General features: G+C 35.3%; 1 protein-coding gene across 7 annotated transcripts in view; it reads left to right on the forward strand.

Moving 5' to 3' along the window:
* The first annotated feature begins 255 nt into the window (after positions 1 to 255).
* Positions 256 to 20,336, forward strand: part of LOC107018287 (ubiquitin-like-specific protease 1D) — a 30,260-nt gene continuing 10,179 nt past the window's right edge. For 2 of the 7 annotated variants that reach the window (XR_003577880.1, XR_003577879.1), the window contains exons 1-8: positions 258 to 695; positions 7,301 to 7,542; positions 13,563 to 13,611; positions 16,251 to 16,330; positions 16,437 to 16,466; positions 16,571 to 16,666; positions 17,956 to 18,052; positions 19,738 to 19,835. Coding sequence is in view for 5 of the 7 variants with exons in the window: in XM_015218732.2 (XP_015074218.1) it covers positions 501 to 695; positions 7,301 to 7,542; positions 13,563 to 13,611; positions 16,251 to 16,330; positions 16,437 to 16,466; positions 16,571 to 16,666; positions 17,956 to 18,052; positions 19,738 to 19,835 (887 nt within the window). In the remaining 2 variants the exon portion in view is untranslated. Of the gene's footprint in view, positions 696 to 7,300; positions 7,543 to 13,562; positions 13,612 to 16,250; positions 16,331 to 16,436; positions 16,467 to 16,570; positions 16,667 to 17,955; positions 18,053 to 19,737; positions 19,836 to 20,336 lie in introns of all 7 variants that reach the window. The other 5 variants (XM_015218732.2, XM_015218730.2, XM_015218728.2 and 2 more) reach the window with 5 other exon arrangements.

Below are 20,336 nucleotides of genomic sequence, written 5' to 3' on the forward strand. Positions count from 1 at the left end.
TATATATAAATAAAATTGTGTAGGTGGAATATCATAAAATAAGAGTAATATGTAGAATAATTCTCATAAATTTGAGTCTTATGTTTCTCAAAATATATAATTGTTCACTTGAATATTTATTTAAAGTATTAGAATATATTGTACTTTTTATAAAATTTTATATTTCTTGATTCGAAATACATATAAATAATTAAAAAAAAAACTAGAAAGTAAAAATAATGGGACATGTCTTTGTTCCTTCCCGCACCCCTCTCTTCTACCCCATTTTCACCACTTGAAGTGAAAACAATAAAAATATTTCTCTGGATAGTAATTGTGAGACCAAAAATGTAACTGCAATTAACAAGAATAACTTCATTTTTCTTCAAGGTGAGGAAGAGCTGAGTAAGGGAATACCAATAGAGTGGGAGAAAATATTCAACAGCGACGACTCTCCGGCGGAGCTGGTGGTTAACTCCGCCTTACCACGGCTGCCTGCTGAAAAACAGTAATCGATCACCATGGACGGAGAAGAGCTCAAAGAAGGACTTTCGAACTTATCAGATACAGAATTGACCGACAAAATTGCTAGGCTAAAAAAATCTCTCTTTAGCAACATTTGTGTTAGGCTACCCGATGGAGGTGAAAAGCTTAGGGCAAATATCAAACTGCATGAGGATGAATTAGAATGGAGGAAACGGGTCGGTTCCGATCAGGTTTGACTTTGAATTTTGTGCATTTCCTCTTTGTTTATTACTGTTAATTTTGCAGTTCCATTTCTAGAATTGTGTGCTTGTAGGTATTTACTTGCTCGTGCATTCAGTGCATGTTGTGAAATTCTAGTCAGAATAACTTGCTAAAATACTATTATAGACTAACTTCTGATTTATCCTATGCTTTACAGTCAGCTGTACAAGAGAATAGCTATTAAATTGCAGTGTGTAGCATCTGCATTATGGCCAATTCGACTAAAAAAACACAAAGCATGTAGCATCTTTTTGCATTTCAGAGAAGTATCAAGTATTAGTAGTGAGTTTCTGAACTATGTAGAGTGCCGTTTACTGCAAAATGTAGGTTTTTATGGATTAAAAACATTCTCTATGACTATGAGCTAGGGTGGAAAGTTATGCATAGTTATTTAAAATTTTGCTAGAGAAGGCAGTGAAGCAGATCACTCAGTGTTTGATGGTCATATTTTTCCTGGTTAATGTACTTATCTGTGGTATAGTAAGCAACATAGTTATTAGACTCATTACAGAAAATGACTGAGCAGATCAACCAGTTAAGGAAACACCTTGCCAGAAATTTTCAAGCTAAGGATCTAGATCATTTAAACAATCTCCTTGGCATTGACATCACCTAGTCAAGCATGGTGTATTATTATTTTACATACGGAGCATGTGTTTGATATTCTTAAAGAAACCAATATGATGGGCAGAGCTGGTCCCATGGATTTAAATTTATGTTGTTACCAGATTAGGAGGATACATGTTAGATCCTACAGGATATTGAAGGCTGATTGGGAAATTAAGCTATCTCACTGTTCTCAGCCTAGACATTTTTTTTGCTATAGATGTAGTTAGTATATTCGTGCAATCTTCATGTGAGATGCCTTCTACGGATTTTAAGATAGATAAAGACCATATCAAGGATTGTAGTATGAAGGCGATAATGAAAACAGAAACACTCAATAATATAGGATACTTAAATGCAGGTTAAACCAGTTCACTAATTGCTTGATGATCTATATCTGGACACTTGTATCATTGCAAAGTGAGAAACATAACATTGTGACTATCTATTACAGAAGCTGAATATTGACTCGCAGCAACAACAACTTGTGAGTTCATGTGGTTGAAGTAATTACTTGAAGAATTGAAGTTTACAGTCATATGAAAGAAAGTTATGTTTTTATAATTAAGAAGCATTGCACATAATTCAGTTTTTCTCGAAAAACTAAGCATATAGAAATAGATTGCCACTTTTAACAAGTTCCGTCCATATGGTTTATTTGCTCCATCTTAAGGGAATCTTGAATATTAATGCTGATGAGAACAATGAAATCCAGAAGTTAAGCTTATTCAATGATACCAAGTTGTGAAAGTAGCAAATCAACCTTGGGGAACCTTATCTAATACAAGAATATACAGACATACACAAAAAGGAAAGATCGCTTCAGCTTCTTAACACACTCCTCTTTACATTGAAAATATTGTGTTGAAGCGAAAACATGTTCTACGTAAGACACCTGTATCCTACGGAGCAAGCTTAATATATAATTTTTTTGTGGTTAAGAACAAAATTGTATTGGTACCGAAGTAATCTGTACAAGCCAAATAGGAGTTGACCTCCTACTTCTCAAAGAAAATTTGCAGCTATAGGACAACTGCTCTGAAAGACTAGGCTATTACAACTAAAGATACTGTACTTCACCGGTAAGTCAAACAAAAAAAATTGCTCTATTACACGAACAAACAATACTCCTATGGAAGCTAACCATCGAAGCATTCTGGCCCAAAAGTTACTAGTACAGTGTCACAGAATACACACTCCAGTGGCACATGAACCCCAAACTTAAGCAATCTATCTACTGTGGATAATCTTCTCCAAACGATCGACAGAATTTATGTTTAGGATGAATATTTTGCTAAAGAACACTACCTTACCTTCTGATATTGTGGCATGAGCCGAGTGTAGAGTTTCTTAATTCAGAATCTACCTCCCACCACCATAGATTGGAGTGTAGTTAAAAGTTCCCGATAACATCAAGTAGCCTGCATAATGTATTTTTGGAATCCAGGATCTTCTCAACTACCCAAGTTGTATTACCTGGGATAGTATGATTCTTCTGGTTCTCCCTTTTCAAATAATACTCACGCACCCACTTGATCCACAGCCCATATTTGTTTCAGATAGTAGCATTGTTAAACAAGGAAAGATTCAGGATGTTGAGCCCCTCCTGCAGCTCTTGGGTTTGCAAATCATGCCCCAAGAAACAAGTGCTTTCCTTGACAGAGTTGCTGCCCCTGTCCACAGAATGAATCTGCAGATCCCCTCTATAAGTTTCAATACCTTCTTAGGTAATACAAATATTTGTGCCTTGTAGATTTGAATACCAAAGACCACTGACTTAATTTATTGAACACTTCCTGCATATGACAATAACTTTCCTGACTAACGCCTAATCTTTTTTGTGATCTTATCTACTAGTGACATATATTGCCAATTGTGAGCCTTTTGAAGTATGGGGAGACACAGACACCCAAGTACTTGAAGGGAATTTTCCCTGCATATAGACAACAATAGATAAGATTTCCTGCTTAACTGCTTGATTCACACCACTCAGATAGATTGAGCTTTTGTCTGGATTAGCCTGAAGTCCTGAGGCATCTGAGAACCTTTGAAAAGAACTTTGAAACAGTAGGAGAGCTGACAAAGCCATCAGAAAAGTCTGGGAGATGGTTCCTGCAGTCATTTTTTGGGTTATTTGGAATGAGAGAAACCACTGGTGTTTTAATCGGATTTCAACTCCTCTTCATGCTCTAAAAGCTAAATATTATTTTTTTTCTGTTCAGTTGGAGCTTTCCTCCCCTGTTAGCATTGAGTCATTGACAATTTCCTGGACTTCGTTGGCTCCATGTTTATTGTGTAGTCTAACTTAGTTTCTACTTCCAAAGCTTACTAGCTTTTGTTTTTGGCCCAAAAGCTCTCAAAGCTTCTGCTTTGTAATATGGCACCATCCAGATGCCTTATGCCAGTGAGAACTTCTTACTTCATAAAAGAAAAAGGTAGTCTTCCAATAATCCTCCTGCTCTTTCAGATTTTCCTCTTCATAAATAGTTGTTTTTCAAGGACCAATCCAAATTCTGAGATGCTGCATTTCAACTCTTCCTTGGATTGCAGACCCTAGCACCATAGTAAGATGGCAAAACACTCTTTACTGAAACCCATTACATCTATGTTTCATAATGGGATTTGCATGAGTCTTGACATTAAATTCTGCATTTTTGTTTTTCCACAATCATGCTGTTTTAGTTCAATAGTATAGGTGGTTTCTGGATTTGATTATAATGATAATGACATTCTCAGTTATTCCACAGTCCACCTTCGAAAGAATATGTTTTATCCTCTTCAATGATGATATAATTGAGCATCCTTGCTACTTCTGTGTTGACACCAAGTTGATGGGTGCGTGAGGCATGACTTTTGTCCTGTTGATAAGGTCAATACTTCCGGTTTCTTTGTGTGTGTTGGGACTAGGGTGGCAGAATGGGTAATATATATGGGTATCCACTCATATTTACCCATTTTAAGTGGGTCAGGTACCCAACATATTTAAAAGGGGTAAACGAATAATACTCATATTATCCATTTAAAAGGGGTAGGTAAATGGGTAAAAGATGTTCATTCATAAAAGAAAGAAAACTGGGGTGGTGGGGTGGTAAAAAACTTTTTGAAAAATATTTTTTTATATTATATCATTTATTCATTTAAAATTATTTCTCCACCACTTAAGAATTTTAAGGATAACGATTTCTTTCTTTTCTTTTGATTTAGCTTCATACAATATTTGTTTGTTTTTTTTCTTCGAAAAAGTTTTTCTTCTAAATGCTGCCGTTTGGTCATAAATTTTTTAATATTCTTGGCAAATATTATTTGGTTGAAATTTAACCATGTGTTTGGTAATAATATTTGAGAAATTTAGAATTTTTATTTTTTTTTGATTTGGGGGGTGGGGGGTGGGGAGGGATGAAAGAAACTTTAATTGTTTCTTTAATTAAAAAACAACTAATATTTTTTTTAGGGAAAAGACATAAATTCCCCCCGGACTTGTTCCGAAAAGTCAGTTACACGCTTAAAGTATCATGATGAGATATATTACACACTCAATCTTGTTTAAAGTGAAATTATGCCCCCTTCCGAAGACAATATCAGTTTTTGTGTGAAAATTTGTTATACACGCGTTTTTACACGTTATTTTAATTTTTTGAAACCATTTTTGCTTAATATTGCTTAAACTAAAGTGCATGTTACTTTTAGTCTTTTGGTGTAATCAGTTATACTCTAATAACATTGTCTCTATTATTGATGTGTTAGACTCAATTTAGATGTAGAGAAGTGAAATCAGGAGTACACTTGTATATAAGGTTATAGTACGACCATTGTACTGTTTTGTGATATAATACAAAGTTACCAAGTTCAAAAAAAAAAGTAGAAACCTAGGCTTTCTTCCTCCTCTCACGGTCTCACCTTACACCTCTTTCTTCTTAAAATCCATTTCTTCTTTCTTCTTCACTATTCATAAATTGAAGGAAAACAAGAAATTTGAAGAGAGAACATGAGACAATAAAACAATTATGAAGTTTAGTGATGTTGGCGTTGGCTATAGGCGTGGGCAACACCATTGTTGCCGGTAAAACAAATAAAAACTTTCAGATCTGTGTAAGTTCTTTTAAAATCTTGATAAGTATGGATGAAATCAAGCATTTATTAGTATTCTTTGTGTGTAAGATCAAATACGCTATTGATGTCTTGTGACAAAAACAACATTGTGATGGTTGTAGGTGGTGCTCCGTCTAAAGAAGACAAAGATAGAAAATTATTTTCTTCGATGGATCTTTGAAAAATGTAGGCAATGTAATCATGAATTTTATGCATAAATGTCATAGGATTTTCAATAGAAGTATTTTCTTCCTCATAATTTTTTTCGGTCTTCTTCTCTAGTGAATCCTCCCACGAGTTCAAATAAAAACATGAACTTTAAGTTAAAATTATTAACTTTCCAGTGGAAATCAACATCCTCCCCACTATTTTTTACTTCTTTTTAGAGTTCCTTCTTATGATATTGTGATGAATATTTTAAGAAATCATCAATGGTGACAGAATTCGTGGTGAAGAACTTAAAAAAAAAAAGAAAATTAAAAATGTAAAAGCTTTAAAGAAATTGGGGTCACCAATATAATGATTTTTTTTTTTTAAAAATGACATAATAAATACATTACATATTATAATACTTAATATATAATGATCAATAAAATTGTGCCACGGTTTTAAACTTGTCATTTAACATAAATTTTCTTCTCACACACCTTAAGGAAGGTGAAGATTTTGTTTTTAAAGCTTTTAACAAGATGCCTATTATAATATGGGTATCCGTATTTACCCATATTATCCATTGAGTAACTCATTTTTACTCATTTAAAATATGAGTGGAGTCTAGTATTTTATCCATTTTTCTTTAACTCGTTTTTGATCGACTCATATGCAACTCGATCCACTCATTTGCCACTCCTAGTTGGGACTATGTTAAGTTTTTCTGATATCTTTACTCAACAAGTTTTCAGATATTTTAGTTAAGGGAAGTTCCTTTGGGGAAAATGGAAGTACAGAGGCAATGAATCTTCAGAGTTCCTGAGAGGTGAACAAACGCAATCAATTGGGGAGAGGCGATAAGACAGGGTATGACACAACTTCAGGTTACCGATGACATGGCTTAGATAGGAGGGTGTGGACATGTAGTAGGGTAGAAAGTTAGTAGGTAGAGTAGTATTGTCTTGCTTAGGGTGGGTGTTTACCATAGCACTAGTTGTACTATTGTAGTTCTTGTTTTATATCTATCATTTTTATTGTTCTTTTCAATAATCTATCCTAGTATGTTGTTTATTGTGTGTTGATTGTCGCACTATTTTGTTGTTGTTTTTGCTTCCTTCTGGTAGACTTTGCACTGTTTCCTTGTTACTTGCTATATTTTCTTCACTGTCTCCTTCTTTGTATTTGGATTTACTGCACTCATTGCTGTTCTATTAAGTTTTTTCGTCTTAATTCTACTACTCTATAGGAGCTTTTCTCTATCTTGATTTCCATGCTTCCATATAGTTCTGAAACTGATGCATGAATAAAGAGCACACATTCTGCCTATGCCTAGTGTGTCTAGCCTACTTCTCATCTTGAAGAGATTTATAGTTCACTCTAGGTATTTTGCGAGTTTCTTCTTACAAACAGGAGTAACTTTGGATTTGGTGTGCATGTGCATGTACACGGGTAACTATGTGGGAATCAGAACTGAGTCTTATTTGTCATTTTAATTTGCTTTACTTTTGTAATTAGTTCTAGAAGGAGAGGCTGGAGGTTTGATATAACTTTATAGGTGCACCTTATAACTTCGAGGCACAGGCTTCACCATCTGTGTCCTCTTCACAGTCCACCTTTGGTGTTTGGTTTTTGAACAAGTTGGAAGCAGTACAGCTTCATTCCTAAATTCATTTCTCTTCCTCTTGAAGTTAACCATTAATTTTTGTTACTTTTGCTTATTGAATTGCAGGCAGTGTCTAAGCCAGCCAATGCTTTCCAAGAAGAACTATATGCTCTGAATCCATGTGACCACAAAAGTACATTAAACAACCAGTTTTCACATAGAAAAAGACACAAGCGAGAGTTATTGTCACAGGAAGAACCTTATAAGTCTCCTGTAAACAAAGGTGAACAAGTTCTGAATGTTGATCTAAAAGGATGGGATTCTTCTACTCGTTCTAAAGAAAATAAGGCCAGCTGTTTCTCAGAGAAGTAGGTGTTTTGTCTTTTTGGGTTCTTCTATTCCCCTAACTTCTTAGATAATTTTCCTGCTCTGACACTTTATTGTTGCTGTTATTATTTTGGTTATTACTGGAAGCTGTCACTCATTATGAATTTGTTTTTTGAGATGAGATAACTCATTAGGAATTAGTGTATTTGCATAAGATTCAATGTGAAAGATGGGGTCCACTAATTTTTTGTTTAGATCAACAGGAGTGTCAAAGCTGCTCCTGTTTATTCAGAGATCTAAATTCAAAAAGAAAAAAAAAGCTGCTCATGTTTGTGCTTTATAAGTTCTGTACTGCTGAAAAGAACTAAAATCATTTTTTAATAATACTCCACATTTCAAACAAAAAGTTGAGATTTCCACTTTGAGCCATCTGAAAACTATGTCAACCTTCCTGAAATAGAATACTTTGTCACAGACTCCATTGTATTTTTTAAATGCGACTTTTTCTCAAAAGTTTATGTACTGCTGTAAAATATGTTGAAGAGTTTTGACAAAGTATTCTATTTCAGGAAGTTGGACAATGTTTTCAGATGGCCCAGAGTTGAAATCTCAACTTTTAGTTTGAAATATGGAGTATTAAATATAACGTGGCTTCTTTTCAGCAGTTGTATTTTGCTGACTTGCTGTAGAGTAACATGCACAAGAGTGTAGGGGTGTAAAAATGGTTTAATATCTCTCTTAGAACAATGTTCATTTCTATGATTATGTAATTGCACAGTAGCTGCCTCAATATGATCTCTGTAGTTCGTATCCTGCAACTATCCTTGTATACTTCAATTACACTCCGTTTGCTGCAAGTAGTTTCAATAGAACTATAATTTCTAAGTTGGTAGTTATAAATATAAACTGGAGCACAAATGCATTTACTTTGCAACGCAAAGCATCAGGTCCTTTAGAATTTATGGCCAAGCAATGAGAAATAGGAAATTCCTGCAGTCTAATCTTTGATAAGCCAGACCTTTTTCTATACTGAGATTTCTTAGTCAGTTTCGTTCAGAAATCTTTGTGGATGATACCTTATCTTTGATCTCCCTACCCTTTCCTGTACTAATGTTCCTTATTCAATTTCATTCAACTATCTTTTTGGATAATAGTCCTTTCTACTTTACTGCACAAAATAGTCTCTAGTTTGATCTGTAGAACATGTTCATTTCTAAAATGTTATTACTAGAGAACAGAGCTAAGCAGCCAATGTCCCAAAATTAGAGTGATCTTTTTTTCTTTAAGGAAGATAACGGTATATTAATGTCAGCACAAAGGATGTCTTTAAGCCATATTTACAATTCAAAAGGCAGATCTGTGTCCCTGTTCTAACTCACAGGGAGTCCATAATCTAGGAAAGATTCTGCATCTTTTAATACACCAAAAATGAAACGAAAAGTACAATTCATCTCAATCTTCAAAACATTTTGTATTTCTCTCCTTCCATATAGTCCACCAAATGCATGCTGGAACCATGTTCCACCACTTCTTCTGACTCATGCTACCACAATTGTTGTTCCAACACTTTAAGAGATAACATGTAGACTCTGGCATGACCCACCTGATCCCAACTATGTTAAGAAACAGCTACAAAAACTGATCTGTCACACGGCCATGCAAAAAAGGTGGTTGATACTCTCAGATTCAGCTCTACATAATAAGCGCCTGAGCACAGTTGGAAACCCCAACATACCTCTTTTGCCACCAGATACAAAAAGCAAGTCACCTTGTATGGTATCTTTACTTTTCAGATGAATTACGAAGGCCTATAAGATCCTTGTAGTCCAGTATATGGAAGTAGCGAATAAGCAGAATTGCCAGTCAAGCAACCCTTACTGTTTCCTTTCTCAAACCACTTGGTCTTCATTGCTTCTAAGACCTTGAAAAGGCTCCCAAACTTTGAAAAATTCAGCAATGCTTTGAACCTCAGTCATTCAAAAATCTTCTAAAGTTGAGATTACATTAGTGCTGTCTCCATACTTCCTCAATCTTTGCCTTAGGTGAAAGAATTCAATTACAAACATCTGGAAACTAATCTTTTGAATGGTCCATGTCCAGTGTTTTGAGGAGTGCGAAGCGGAAAAAAGCGACAAGGCCCTGCTTCATGCTATAAGTGAAGCGCTCGCTTCAATACAATTTGAAAGTACAAAAGGCCAAAATAAAAAGAGAATATTTGTAAGCAGAAGTTCAAATTAAAAACTAAAAAATAGACATCACAAAATCCTCCATAGACCATAGGACATACAAAATCAAAGCTATTAATGGTTCAAGTTTCAACATTTAGTTCCTATTCTTCTAAAATTCTACTTCTACAAGATTGTCTAAATCCTATATTCCTCCGTTGTTTTTCTATCGCTAATTATCTTCTTCAACTCCATCATCATATTCTTCAATTCCATCAATTAGGGATAGACTTGTAGCTACTTCTTCTCTACATGTGTAAGCTTGAAGTATTCCCCCTTAAACCATAATGGTTCTCCTCAACTCCACTTGCCTCCGCAGCAACATCCCAAGTGAAATCAGAATCTCCCAAAAAAATTGTTTCTTCTTCATGATTCTCAGGGACTCCGGTTAGCCATTCATTAGCATCATTAATATTTTCTAAAAGAATTGGATCAACTACAATTGCGAGCATTGTAATGGCGCTTCAATATTTTATTGTATTAATTGAACACTAGGTCATTGGGGCGATTTAAGGGTTAGTCTATTCCTCTACTTGGTATGATTCTGCAGAAGTAATTATTAGGAGATAAGACAATTGAGATATAGTTTAGTTATATCAGTATAATAAATCTTTCTTCATAGTTCTCACATGTTCAAACATGCCATAGTTCTTCTCACATTTCGGTTGAGCTACTAGTTAAACTTGGAACTTTGATGGTGATATTTTGTAATTTTGAGATTCTAAACCATAAAGCTTCCACAATTTAAATATTGAAGTAGAACAAATATTTAAAAATTATTAAGTTGAAAAAATAACTTAGCACTTGCTCACCAGATCCACTATTGTATCTTGCTCATCTTTATTGGCGACCAACTTACCAACACAATCATGGAATCCTTTCCACACTTTTTTACCTAGTAAATCCATCTCATAGTTATCATAAAAGAGTGATGGGTTCAAAGTATTCCCAACTTTATGCAAATGTCAATGAAGTTGAACTTCCCACCGTCTACCAATTATCTCAAAGGCCTTGGCATATTTATGCTCATAAAAGTCGCTTGAATAGCCTCTTAGCTGTATGCACAACTCCATAAAGGTAGCCCATTGGTGGGGTTTTTCCCCCCATCCACCAACTGAAGTACTCTAATCAAGGGACCGCTGATTTTAAGAGCATGAACAATATTGTTCCAAGAGGTATAAGAAAAATTCATGCATGCAACTTCTACCCCCTACCTCCTATTGCAAATTACTTGTGTTCCATCTTTTTTTTTAAATGAAGAAGTGTCTAAATTGGCCTTTTGCATGTGCATACTATGCAAGGTCAAGAAAGCAGTAGCAAATCTAGTCTTGCCAAGTTTCACTAATTTTTTTTGTGAATCTCATCATCATATTTCAATAACAAAAGCTTTTGAACAATGTAATAATCTACCGTTACTGCCTAAGTGAAAACTGTAGTGAAGGGTCTTTTCTTGAAAACATTCCTGAACATCAAATTTATGCAATGAGCTGCTCATGGAGTCCAATAAATGTGCGGGAACACTCCCATTAACATATCGCCGGCGTTAACATTTTGACTTGCATTATTTGTAACAACTTGAACAACATCCTTTTCTCCAGTCCTTTTTGTTGTGTTTCGAAACAAGGAGAACATTTTGATGGAACATGTAGACAAGTCACTCGCATGAGTGGATTCAAGAAATAAGCTTCCTTTTGGAGAATTCACCAACACATTGTCATTTTACCAATTCTTGCCATCCACTTAGCCCATCATAATGGAATATCCAAACTTGTTCCATTCTATCCTATGTTCCTCCAGTATTTGTCTCCTCCACTTCTTTAATTAGATAAGGACCTCTTACTTCATGATAAGGGGGGGGGGAGGGAGGGGGGGGGGTCATTCCTGAACCAAATTGGCCTACGACCTCAATAAACGCTCCAAAAGTGTCCTTACAGTTGACACAAGTGAATGTGATCCCTGCATTGTGCACCCACCGTAAAAAACTCGCAACTGCATGATCCCTCAAAATATCCTTGGCAACATCATGAATTTTTTTTTATCGTTTTTCCCTGCATTATCTCCTGGCTTCTGCGAAAAGTAACTATCTAAAGGACCTTTCCTACATGTTGATCCACAACCTGAAGAGACTATTGTATTCTTGCCCCTTTTTTGTGATTTTGCAAGAAGTGACAAATCAATAGCTTCATCTTCTTCCATTTTTTCTTCATCATCCCCATCAAGATTAGTCACATTTAGTTGATGTAAGCATTTGACGTTTTAGCTCCCTTTTTCCTCAACATAGTTTTTGTTTCTTGCTCCACAACCTTCATGCATTTTGTACATCGTGTGTCATCGCTATGAGTACCAATAAGATGTTTGTGGCAAAAAATTCCGCCTTCAAACATCTTGTCATAAAACAGACATATAACTGCAGTCCTATTGGTTTCACTACCTCTTTCCCATATATCCAGTCCAGGTCAGACAAATTTAATCAGGGGTAAGATTTTGGCGAAATAAATAAGCAGCATATAGCATCATTGTTAAGGAAAAAAATTCAGCAATATTTTATTCACGTTTAAGAAAAAAATCCACAACATAAATTTAATCAACGTTTAGGAAATCTATCACTTGTAAACTTAAAAAAAAAGGCACGTGACTTAACCTCAACATTCAAAAGGCTCGTTGAAGGGGGTTATTGTTTTTAGATGATTGTGAAAAGGGATTTATGAATTATTTTTAGGGTAAACTATTTGTTTTTTTAATAAGGTAACATGGTGACTCTAACCCACAACCGTAAGGTTGGAGCTGTAGGTACTTTCCAGTTTCCACTAAGTAAGAGATGTATTTTGTGTCATTTTCAGGGAGGATAGGATTTCTATCCTGCAATCCCATGGGAATGCTGATCGTCCACCCCCATGGGATTGCTTATCGGTTCAATAGACCTGATTGATTGCTTACCTAAGCAAATGAACACTAATTTTGAATAGTGTTCATAATTTGAATCCACCAAAAAATGAACCATAATCTGGTTAAGTGATAGAGTAATTGTAACCCCCATTATCCCATCTCTTATCGACCCGAACCCTTTGCTTAGAGAATGTGTACTTTTTCTTGTTTTTGAATGATTCAAAAGGTGCAAGTAGCACAGACTGAGGATAACATGCAAGAAGGTTGCTTTAGATGGTTTAGACATGTTCTAAATTAACTTACAGATGCACTGATATGTAGATCTGAAACTATGGTAAGTAAAAGTGTTAAAAGGGGATGAGGTAGACCTAAAATCACATGGAAGGAAGTTGTCTCGAAAGACCTATAAATTATTGGTATCAATGCAGACTCAGCCAAAGATAGGGCACAAGGATCCACATAGTTTATCACTACTAATTGATGATAGGTCTTAGACTTGTCAAATAACTTCTAATATTATTGTTATTAATAGTTATCTTCTTATTTTATTTTGTTTAGCATGATGATGATGATGATACTAAATGATCTCAAATGAAAGTGAGGATTCATATTTAGCCCAACTTGTTTGGGATTGAGGTGTAGTAATAGTAGTTGTTCTTTTTTTTTCTCTTGAATTTCTCTTTCGTATCCAAAGTTACTCAGGAGATCATTTCTGTCATGATATTAATTGGATATTCTGAAGAAGCACTTGTGATCTTCAAGCTACATTTAAAATTATTTGTTGTATGTGTTTGCTATATATCCATGAGCCATGAAACTTTGACGTGTTTAATTATTCATTTCTTCTTTTCCTGCCTCTCCTTTGCTGCAATTTGTACCTTTTGGTGTCCTATTATAAATAATCAAACCAACGAAAATGTGATTGCTACTGATTTGATCTTTTTTTGCAGGTTTAAAGCCTCTCAAGCACAATCTTCATATACTCGAAGGCATGCAAATGTAAGGCTTCTTATGTATCTTAGTTATCTTATCCCGGCTAGCTTCCATGTAGGCGTGTAGATATTTTTTGTCAATATGAAAACTTGCATTGGTATTTGGGGAGTTGCTGTTGGTCTTCTGCGACACTAGGAATCCACATTAACAAACTCGGGATAAATGTTTGGGTATATAAGAAAACAATCCCTAAAGCGCAGTGACGCGTTTCTAGGCGCAACGTAGATAATACCAGCAGTGGGCTAGGCTATTGTAGATGGTATCCGGGTCACTCTGCGTACAACCTTGAGCGATGGTGGGGCAAATCTCAGACTCAAAGAGGATGTTGCATACGCAAGGGAAGGTGTATGTGATATTCTAGGAAAATTGAACATTAACAAAACACGGGAGAAATGCTGAGTATATAAGATAACAAGTCTTAGACTCTTATTGACACATTTTTACAGTTGTGCGGGCCTATACCCAAATCGGTCACTAGTGTACGACATTGTTACAGTTTCAGGTAATACCTTTGGTTGATTATCAATATTGACATGCTAAAGACTACTCAGATGGTTATTCTAGTGCACCACTACCTCTTTCTTTCTCTCCTTCTCTTCCTCCCTTGGGGTGGGAGGTGGTTAGTTACAGTAGGTATACATTGATTGATGAACTTATATATACTTTAACCACTTAGCCCCTCCTTTTTTCTGTTGTTCCAATATCCTTTAGAAGTTCACTAGGGAATAATGATCAGTAATGTGAAACAGAAGAAACAATAAAAGAGAATTTGACTTGATTATTCGCTCAAGCTATTGAACTTAAATAATTATGTTTACATTTCTTAAAAAAGAAAGAAATCACTATATTACAATAGGACTAAATCAAGTGATCTAATATATTTTCTTATATATTCTAGAATATTCTTAAGGATTCTACACTCTCTCTCAAGTTGGTGCATAAAAATCGTGTATACTGCTCTTGCTACACATATTTACTTGTTCTAGGACTGGCTAAGACTTGGTGAATATATTACAAGTTGATCAATTGACTTCACGAACTTTGCGGTGATGTCTCCTCAGAGTATCTTTTCTCCGACTAAATAACAAGTAATATCTATGTGTTTTTCCTCTCGTAAAATGTTGGATTTAATGCAATTTGAAGTGTATCAATGAAGCCTCATTATCGCACACAAGTTCCATTTCATTATTTTTTCCAAATTTTAACTCCTATTGTTGCTTGATCCATATAAGTTCACATGTAGCCATTGCCATAGCCATAGCCCATTATTCAGCTTCTGCACTCAATTGAGCAACCACATATTTTTTCTTACTTCTCCAAAACACCAAATTTCCTCCAACTAAAACTCAATACACTGAGGTAGATCGTTTGCCAGAGGGTGGCTCTGCTCAATCTGCATTTGTTTATCCAATTCGATTTCATTATTTTTCCAAATTTTAACTCCTATAGTTGCTTGGTCCATATAAGTTCTCACATGTAGCCATTGCCGTAGCCCATTATTCAGCTTATTCTCTTAGTTGAGCAACCACATTTTGTTTCTTACTTTCCCGAAACACCAAATTTCCTCCAACTAAAATCTAATACCCAGAGGTAGATCGTTTGCCAGAGGGTGTCTCTGCCCGATCTTCAGTTGTGTATCCAATGATTTGCTTATGTCCTCAGTCTTTGTAAAGTATTCCTTTTCCTGGAGAATATTTGTGTCTGGAAGAATGCGAATGACTGCATTTCAATGGTTGTCACAAGGATAATCAAAGAACTGACTTACAACGCTAACCAGGAAAGCAATGTCAGGTCGAGTTGCAGTGAGATGGTGCAATTTTTCTACCAACCTTCTATATCTTCTCGGATCAACAAGATCTGATTGTTGCTCCGTATCTTTGAGACCCCCATGAAGAAAAACATTTGTAATATATATATGGTAGAGAGTCCAATAGCAAGAAGTAAAGAACAACCATATAAAAAAAGAGACGGAGTACAGCAGTCTTAGCCACAGGAGTGAAGGTATCATCATAGTCAAGATGAAAAATCTGTGTAGCCTTTGGCAACCAGTCATGCTCTATCAATCTATCTATCAGTGCCAACCTTCACGGTATATAACTAATGACAACCAATTGGAGACTTACCTAGAGGTAGAGGAACAAGTTCCCCAGTACCACTAGAGTGTTAGGCAAATATCTCCTTGATCATGGCTTGTCGCTTGCCTGGGTGAGAAAAAGGTTTACCTGTAGTCCTACGAGCAGAAATAGATGATAGTGATGATACAAAAACAGAACGAGCTGGTGACGAACAATGATAATTTCGACAAGTACAGATAGGATTGGGACTCAAATAGAACGAATACCTTTATGAGCGGCAACGGGAGAACTCTTCATAGACAAGTTCGCAGCCACAAGTTGGCAACCTGCAAAGAGTCTGGTGTCAGTTGTGAATTGTCCTGACCAGATGAAGAGTGCAGATGATGATGATAAGTCAAAAGAATCTCTAAGACATTTTGGAGGGACATGATGTATTATTGTAGCCTCTCTTGCTTTATTTATTCTTTCCCCCCTGAATATAGTTCATTCTCTTGGTCCTTGGAAACCATGAACTTCTGCTTCATTCCTATGTGATCTTTCTTGCCATTTGAATATGCATCATTTTCCCAGGGGCAGGCTGTTGTTCTAGTGGATGAGGAGGATCCTGATGCAATTAAAGCGACAGAGCCAGTGGACCAAGTAATTGAACGGTAATATATTAGTAAATTAACATTTTCTCAAAGTTACATACCAACATCTGATCTGAGTGCTAGTGAGCAATTGTTAATAGCTCTTATATTCCTCGATTTCCTGCAGAAAGGCAATCACAATATACTATCCTTCACGGTATGACATGAATCACAACCTTATTGATCCAGTATGCATTACTTATAACCTTGGGGCTTTTTTTGATTGCTTACGATTTCTTTATTGTTTTTGCACTGACATAGGGTTGATCCCGAATCCGTTGAAATTTGTTGTTCGGACATGGAATCTCTAGCACCTGAAGCATATTTGTCATCGACTATATTGAATTTCTACATCCGGTGAGTCAACAAAATATTTCTTCTTATATTTACATTGTTGATTGATGAATAGATAGATTAGACATATATTGGGAAATAGGTTCCTTTGAATTTTCCCCAAGAAAAAGGAAAAATTTTATAAAAGGAAAAGAAGAATGAAACTAAAGAATCTTCAGGTCAGTTCCAAAGAAAATTTTCACCTTCTGAACAAAGAGATTTTTCCCAACTTTCTGTTCCAATTAGAGCAATCTCTAGTCTAATGTGAATTATAGAGCTTAGCTGATTAAATATATGTTGTGTCATGTACATATACAGACACAATCATGCAATATATATATATATGTGTCTGTGTGTGTGTGTGTGTGTGTGTATATTTTATTTATTTTTTCTGAAATCTTGTGTTTGTATTTGATGGTTACCTCTGTAATATCGTTTTGACTTTTCCCAACATCATCTATCATTTGGTACTATTGCTAGTTAGCCGCCTAATAAATACCAACTAACTAACTAACAAAATTGCTTATGGACTTTATTTTTAGCAGCTGGTTTGGATGATCTCTTCACTGTCTTTATAGAATGAAATTAACTTCTGGGATGCATGAAGTTGGTCAACACTTGTGTTATATTCTTTCTATCAAATGTATCATTATATTTTAACATTATTGAAGTAGTTGCATGTTATAAATAGATATTTTTGATGTTCTCCGCTTTCCACAAGCGTTTCTCTTGTAATTCCGATTACTTCATCCCTTTTTTTTAATATAAATTTCGGAGCCTTTGCTTCAGGGATTATACCTTCTTACTTTATAGTAGTTATTGTTCCGGTTCCAGAAGGTATAACTCTCCCTTCAACTTTTTCTATGAAATCAGAAACTGTTCCAATATCCTAGTAAGATAGGCAAGCGGATGGAGACCTAGACTTGGGCGGTGTTTGGATTGACTTTTTTTAAAGTAGCTTATAAGTTAAAATGCTAAAAGTGGTCAAGGTTCTAAACGTGTTGAGTGTTTGACCTCGCTTTATGCGTGCTTCAGTGTCGTCATCAAGGTTCTAAGGCAAACTTTCCTTGCCAATGAGCCTCTTATGAAGAATGAAACTCAACGATTGATATTTCACTTTATTTTTTCTCTCTTTACGCCTTTTTTCATTAAAGCCCATTTTTTATTTGTGCTTTGCGCTTAAAGCCCCCATGGACCTTAGAGCTTTTTTGCGCTTTTTGCCTTTGATAACACTAATTGCTAGTAGGAGCAAGATGAAATTTGCACCGACTTTCTCTATCTGCTATACCCTAATTGCATTGTTTTGTTGTCAGGTACCTCCAGAAGACAAAACCTCATGCAGATGTCAATGAGTATCACTTTTTCAATACATATTTTTACCAGAAGCTCAAAGAGGCTGTACTGAGCAAGGTATTATCTTCCCTCTGAGATAAAAGAATTTCATCCAATTTTAACTAAGCTCATCTTTTCTAATTTTTATATTAATAACTATGTTACATGAACTTGGTTACCAAGTATAGATCGACCAGTGGTGTGTGAACAATGGCGTACACATGATCTTTTGTAAGCGAATCGACCTTTGAATAAGTAAAAAAAATTGTTAATTATTGAAAATATTATTCAAATCATATTTGTTAAAACAGAACTAATGTAAATTACTACATCTTTCCTAGAAATACACATTGCATGAGTAATTTTTTCTTTCAAGCTTTTTCTTGAACCTGTTCAATATATCAAATATTATATTGTCCAAGTAAATATGTAAGTTGTATGCTTGGTAGGCTGGTATATTTGTTCATTTCTGATTAAGCTGTTGCTGGATCGGCCCTACAGAAAACCTGTTTTTTAGCAGATATAGGGAGAGTCACTTGATTAGAAACTAAAAAAAAAGAAAGGAAAATCTGGCGCTGTACTGATTCGAACTCCAATCACATAGTATTGTAGGAACGCGCTTGGTCATCGATCTAGGAGGATCAATCAGTTAGGTTGAGTCATATTTAATATTTCTATACCTATTCTGTTTAACATATTCTATATAAATCTATAAAATGTGAAATTTTCCGACCATTTTGTATAACGTCCCGCCTGTGTGAAAATATCTACTTTGGGGCGTGTATGTCCTTTGCTAATTTTTAGCGTATTTTTAATAATTCTGTGCAAAGTAGTCATGGCATATAGCCATACACATAGACACTCGTTAGTGAAGACAAATGAAAGTTTACGTGTTATAGATCAATACTGAGCTTGGTAGATGGATCTCAAAAGTACTGAGTCTTGTTTGAAGCTTCTTTTTAATGGGCAAATGTGGCGAAGAGAGCGTTTGTAGGAATTGTTTTGTATCTCTCTTTTTATGGTGTAAAGAGATTGGTTTAGAGGATGCAGAACAGCTCGTAGAATTTTTAGGATCCCTGTAAGTATCAGTTTTCTATTTCTTCTTTTGAAGGTCCCCCAGCATCTCCTTAATGCTAAGGAATACAACATTACCCATTTTCCAAATAAAACATGGAGAAGAGAGCATTGGCCTCGTCTTTATTTATTTATTCTGAAAAAGATTGAATAATTAAGGTAAAATGACCCTGTAAAAGGTACTTAGACTCTTAAACTCTGATTGATGTTGGTGTATTAGTCTTTCTCCTGATATTTGTTGTCTTTATATTATCTTTGTTGAAGTATGCAACCATCTCATCTAAGTGTTCAAACTGTTGGAGAGAGCACTATTTTACATAATTAATTATCTCTCAACGGGCCAAACACGTGGAAATCTTTTGGTAATGTGTGGCAGTGAGACTTGAACCCAATATATCTGCTATTCTGATACGATGTTGAAATGTGTATGACCATCTCATTTAAAAGCTTAAGCTTTAGAGAAAACACACATTTATTTCGTTAATTATGTCTTCATATGCAGTATGGATACTCTGAAAACATAATGTAAAGTTGCAGATGACTATTCCATTTGTACTTGATTTTCTGATGGAATATATGCTGAACAGTCAGGAACTATTTGATACTATCTATATTTCTTTCCTAGTTCTTGCAGTGTATCAATCTTTCGAATATCAGTAAATCTGAATCCAATTCCTAATTCTCTACAGCAGAATGAAAAGGAAGCTTCATTTATCAGACTAAGAAGGTGGTGGAAAGGGGTGAATATATTTGAGAAAGCCTATATATTTCTTCCCATACATGAAGAGTAAGTTGGGTGGTTCCTTTTATCATAGTTTGATTTACAAAGATTTAATTCAAGTATGCTGTATTTGGAGTTTTTTTATTTGGTTTGTTTGTGTTGAAGAATGGCAAAAGTCCCACATTGATGGTTAATGAGATGGGTGGACTCCTGATAAGGTTTGAGCAATGCTCCTGCCTCTGAGCTAGCTTTTGGGTATGAGTTATGCCCAAGACCTAATTTAACAGTTTGTATTAGTATCTTATAATTCCTATGCATATGATTTAGGATCAATTGGAGTGATTCATTCTTTGTAATCATGTAATTAGATTAATTTCGTTCATTTCTTAGGACACGTACTGTACTATTTAACCCCGATTAGTTGAGGGAGCAACATAAGTGAGACTGAGTCAATGCGGTTAGTAAGGAAATAGCAATTCTCGGAGAGAAATCCTGTTGCCGAGCAATGTTTTTGGTAACTTAGCAGTTAGTGCTGTTTGGAGGTTTCTTGGTTCTCCAGGAGTACTA

The sequence above is a fragment of the Solanum pennellii genome, chromosome 4, assembly GCF_001406875.1.
Source record: "Solanum pennellii chromosome 4, SPENNV200".
NCBI lineage: Eukaryota > Viridiplantae > Streptophyta > Magnoliopsida > Solanales > Solanaceae > Solanum > Solanum pennellii.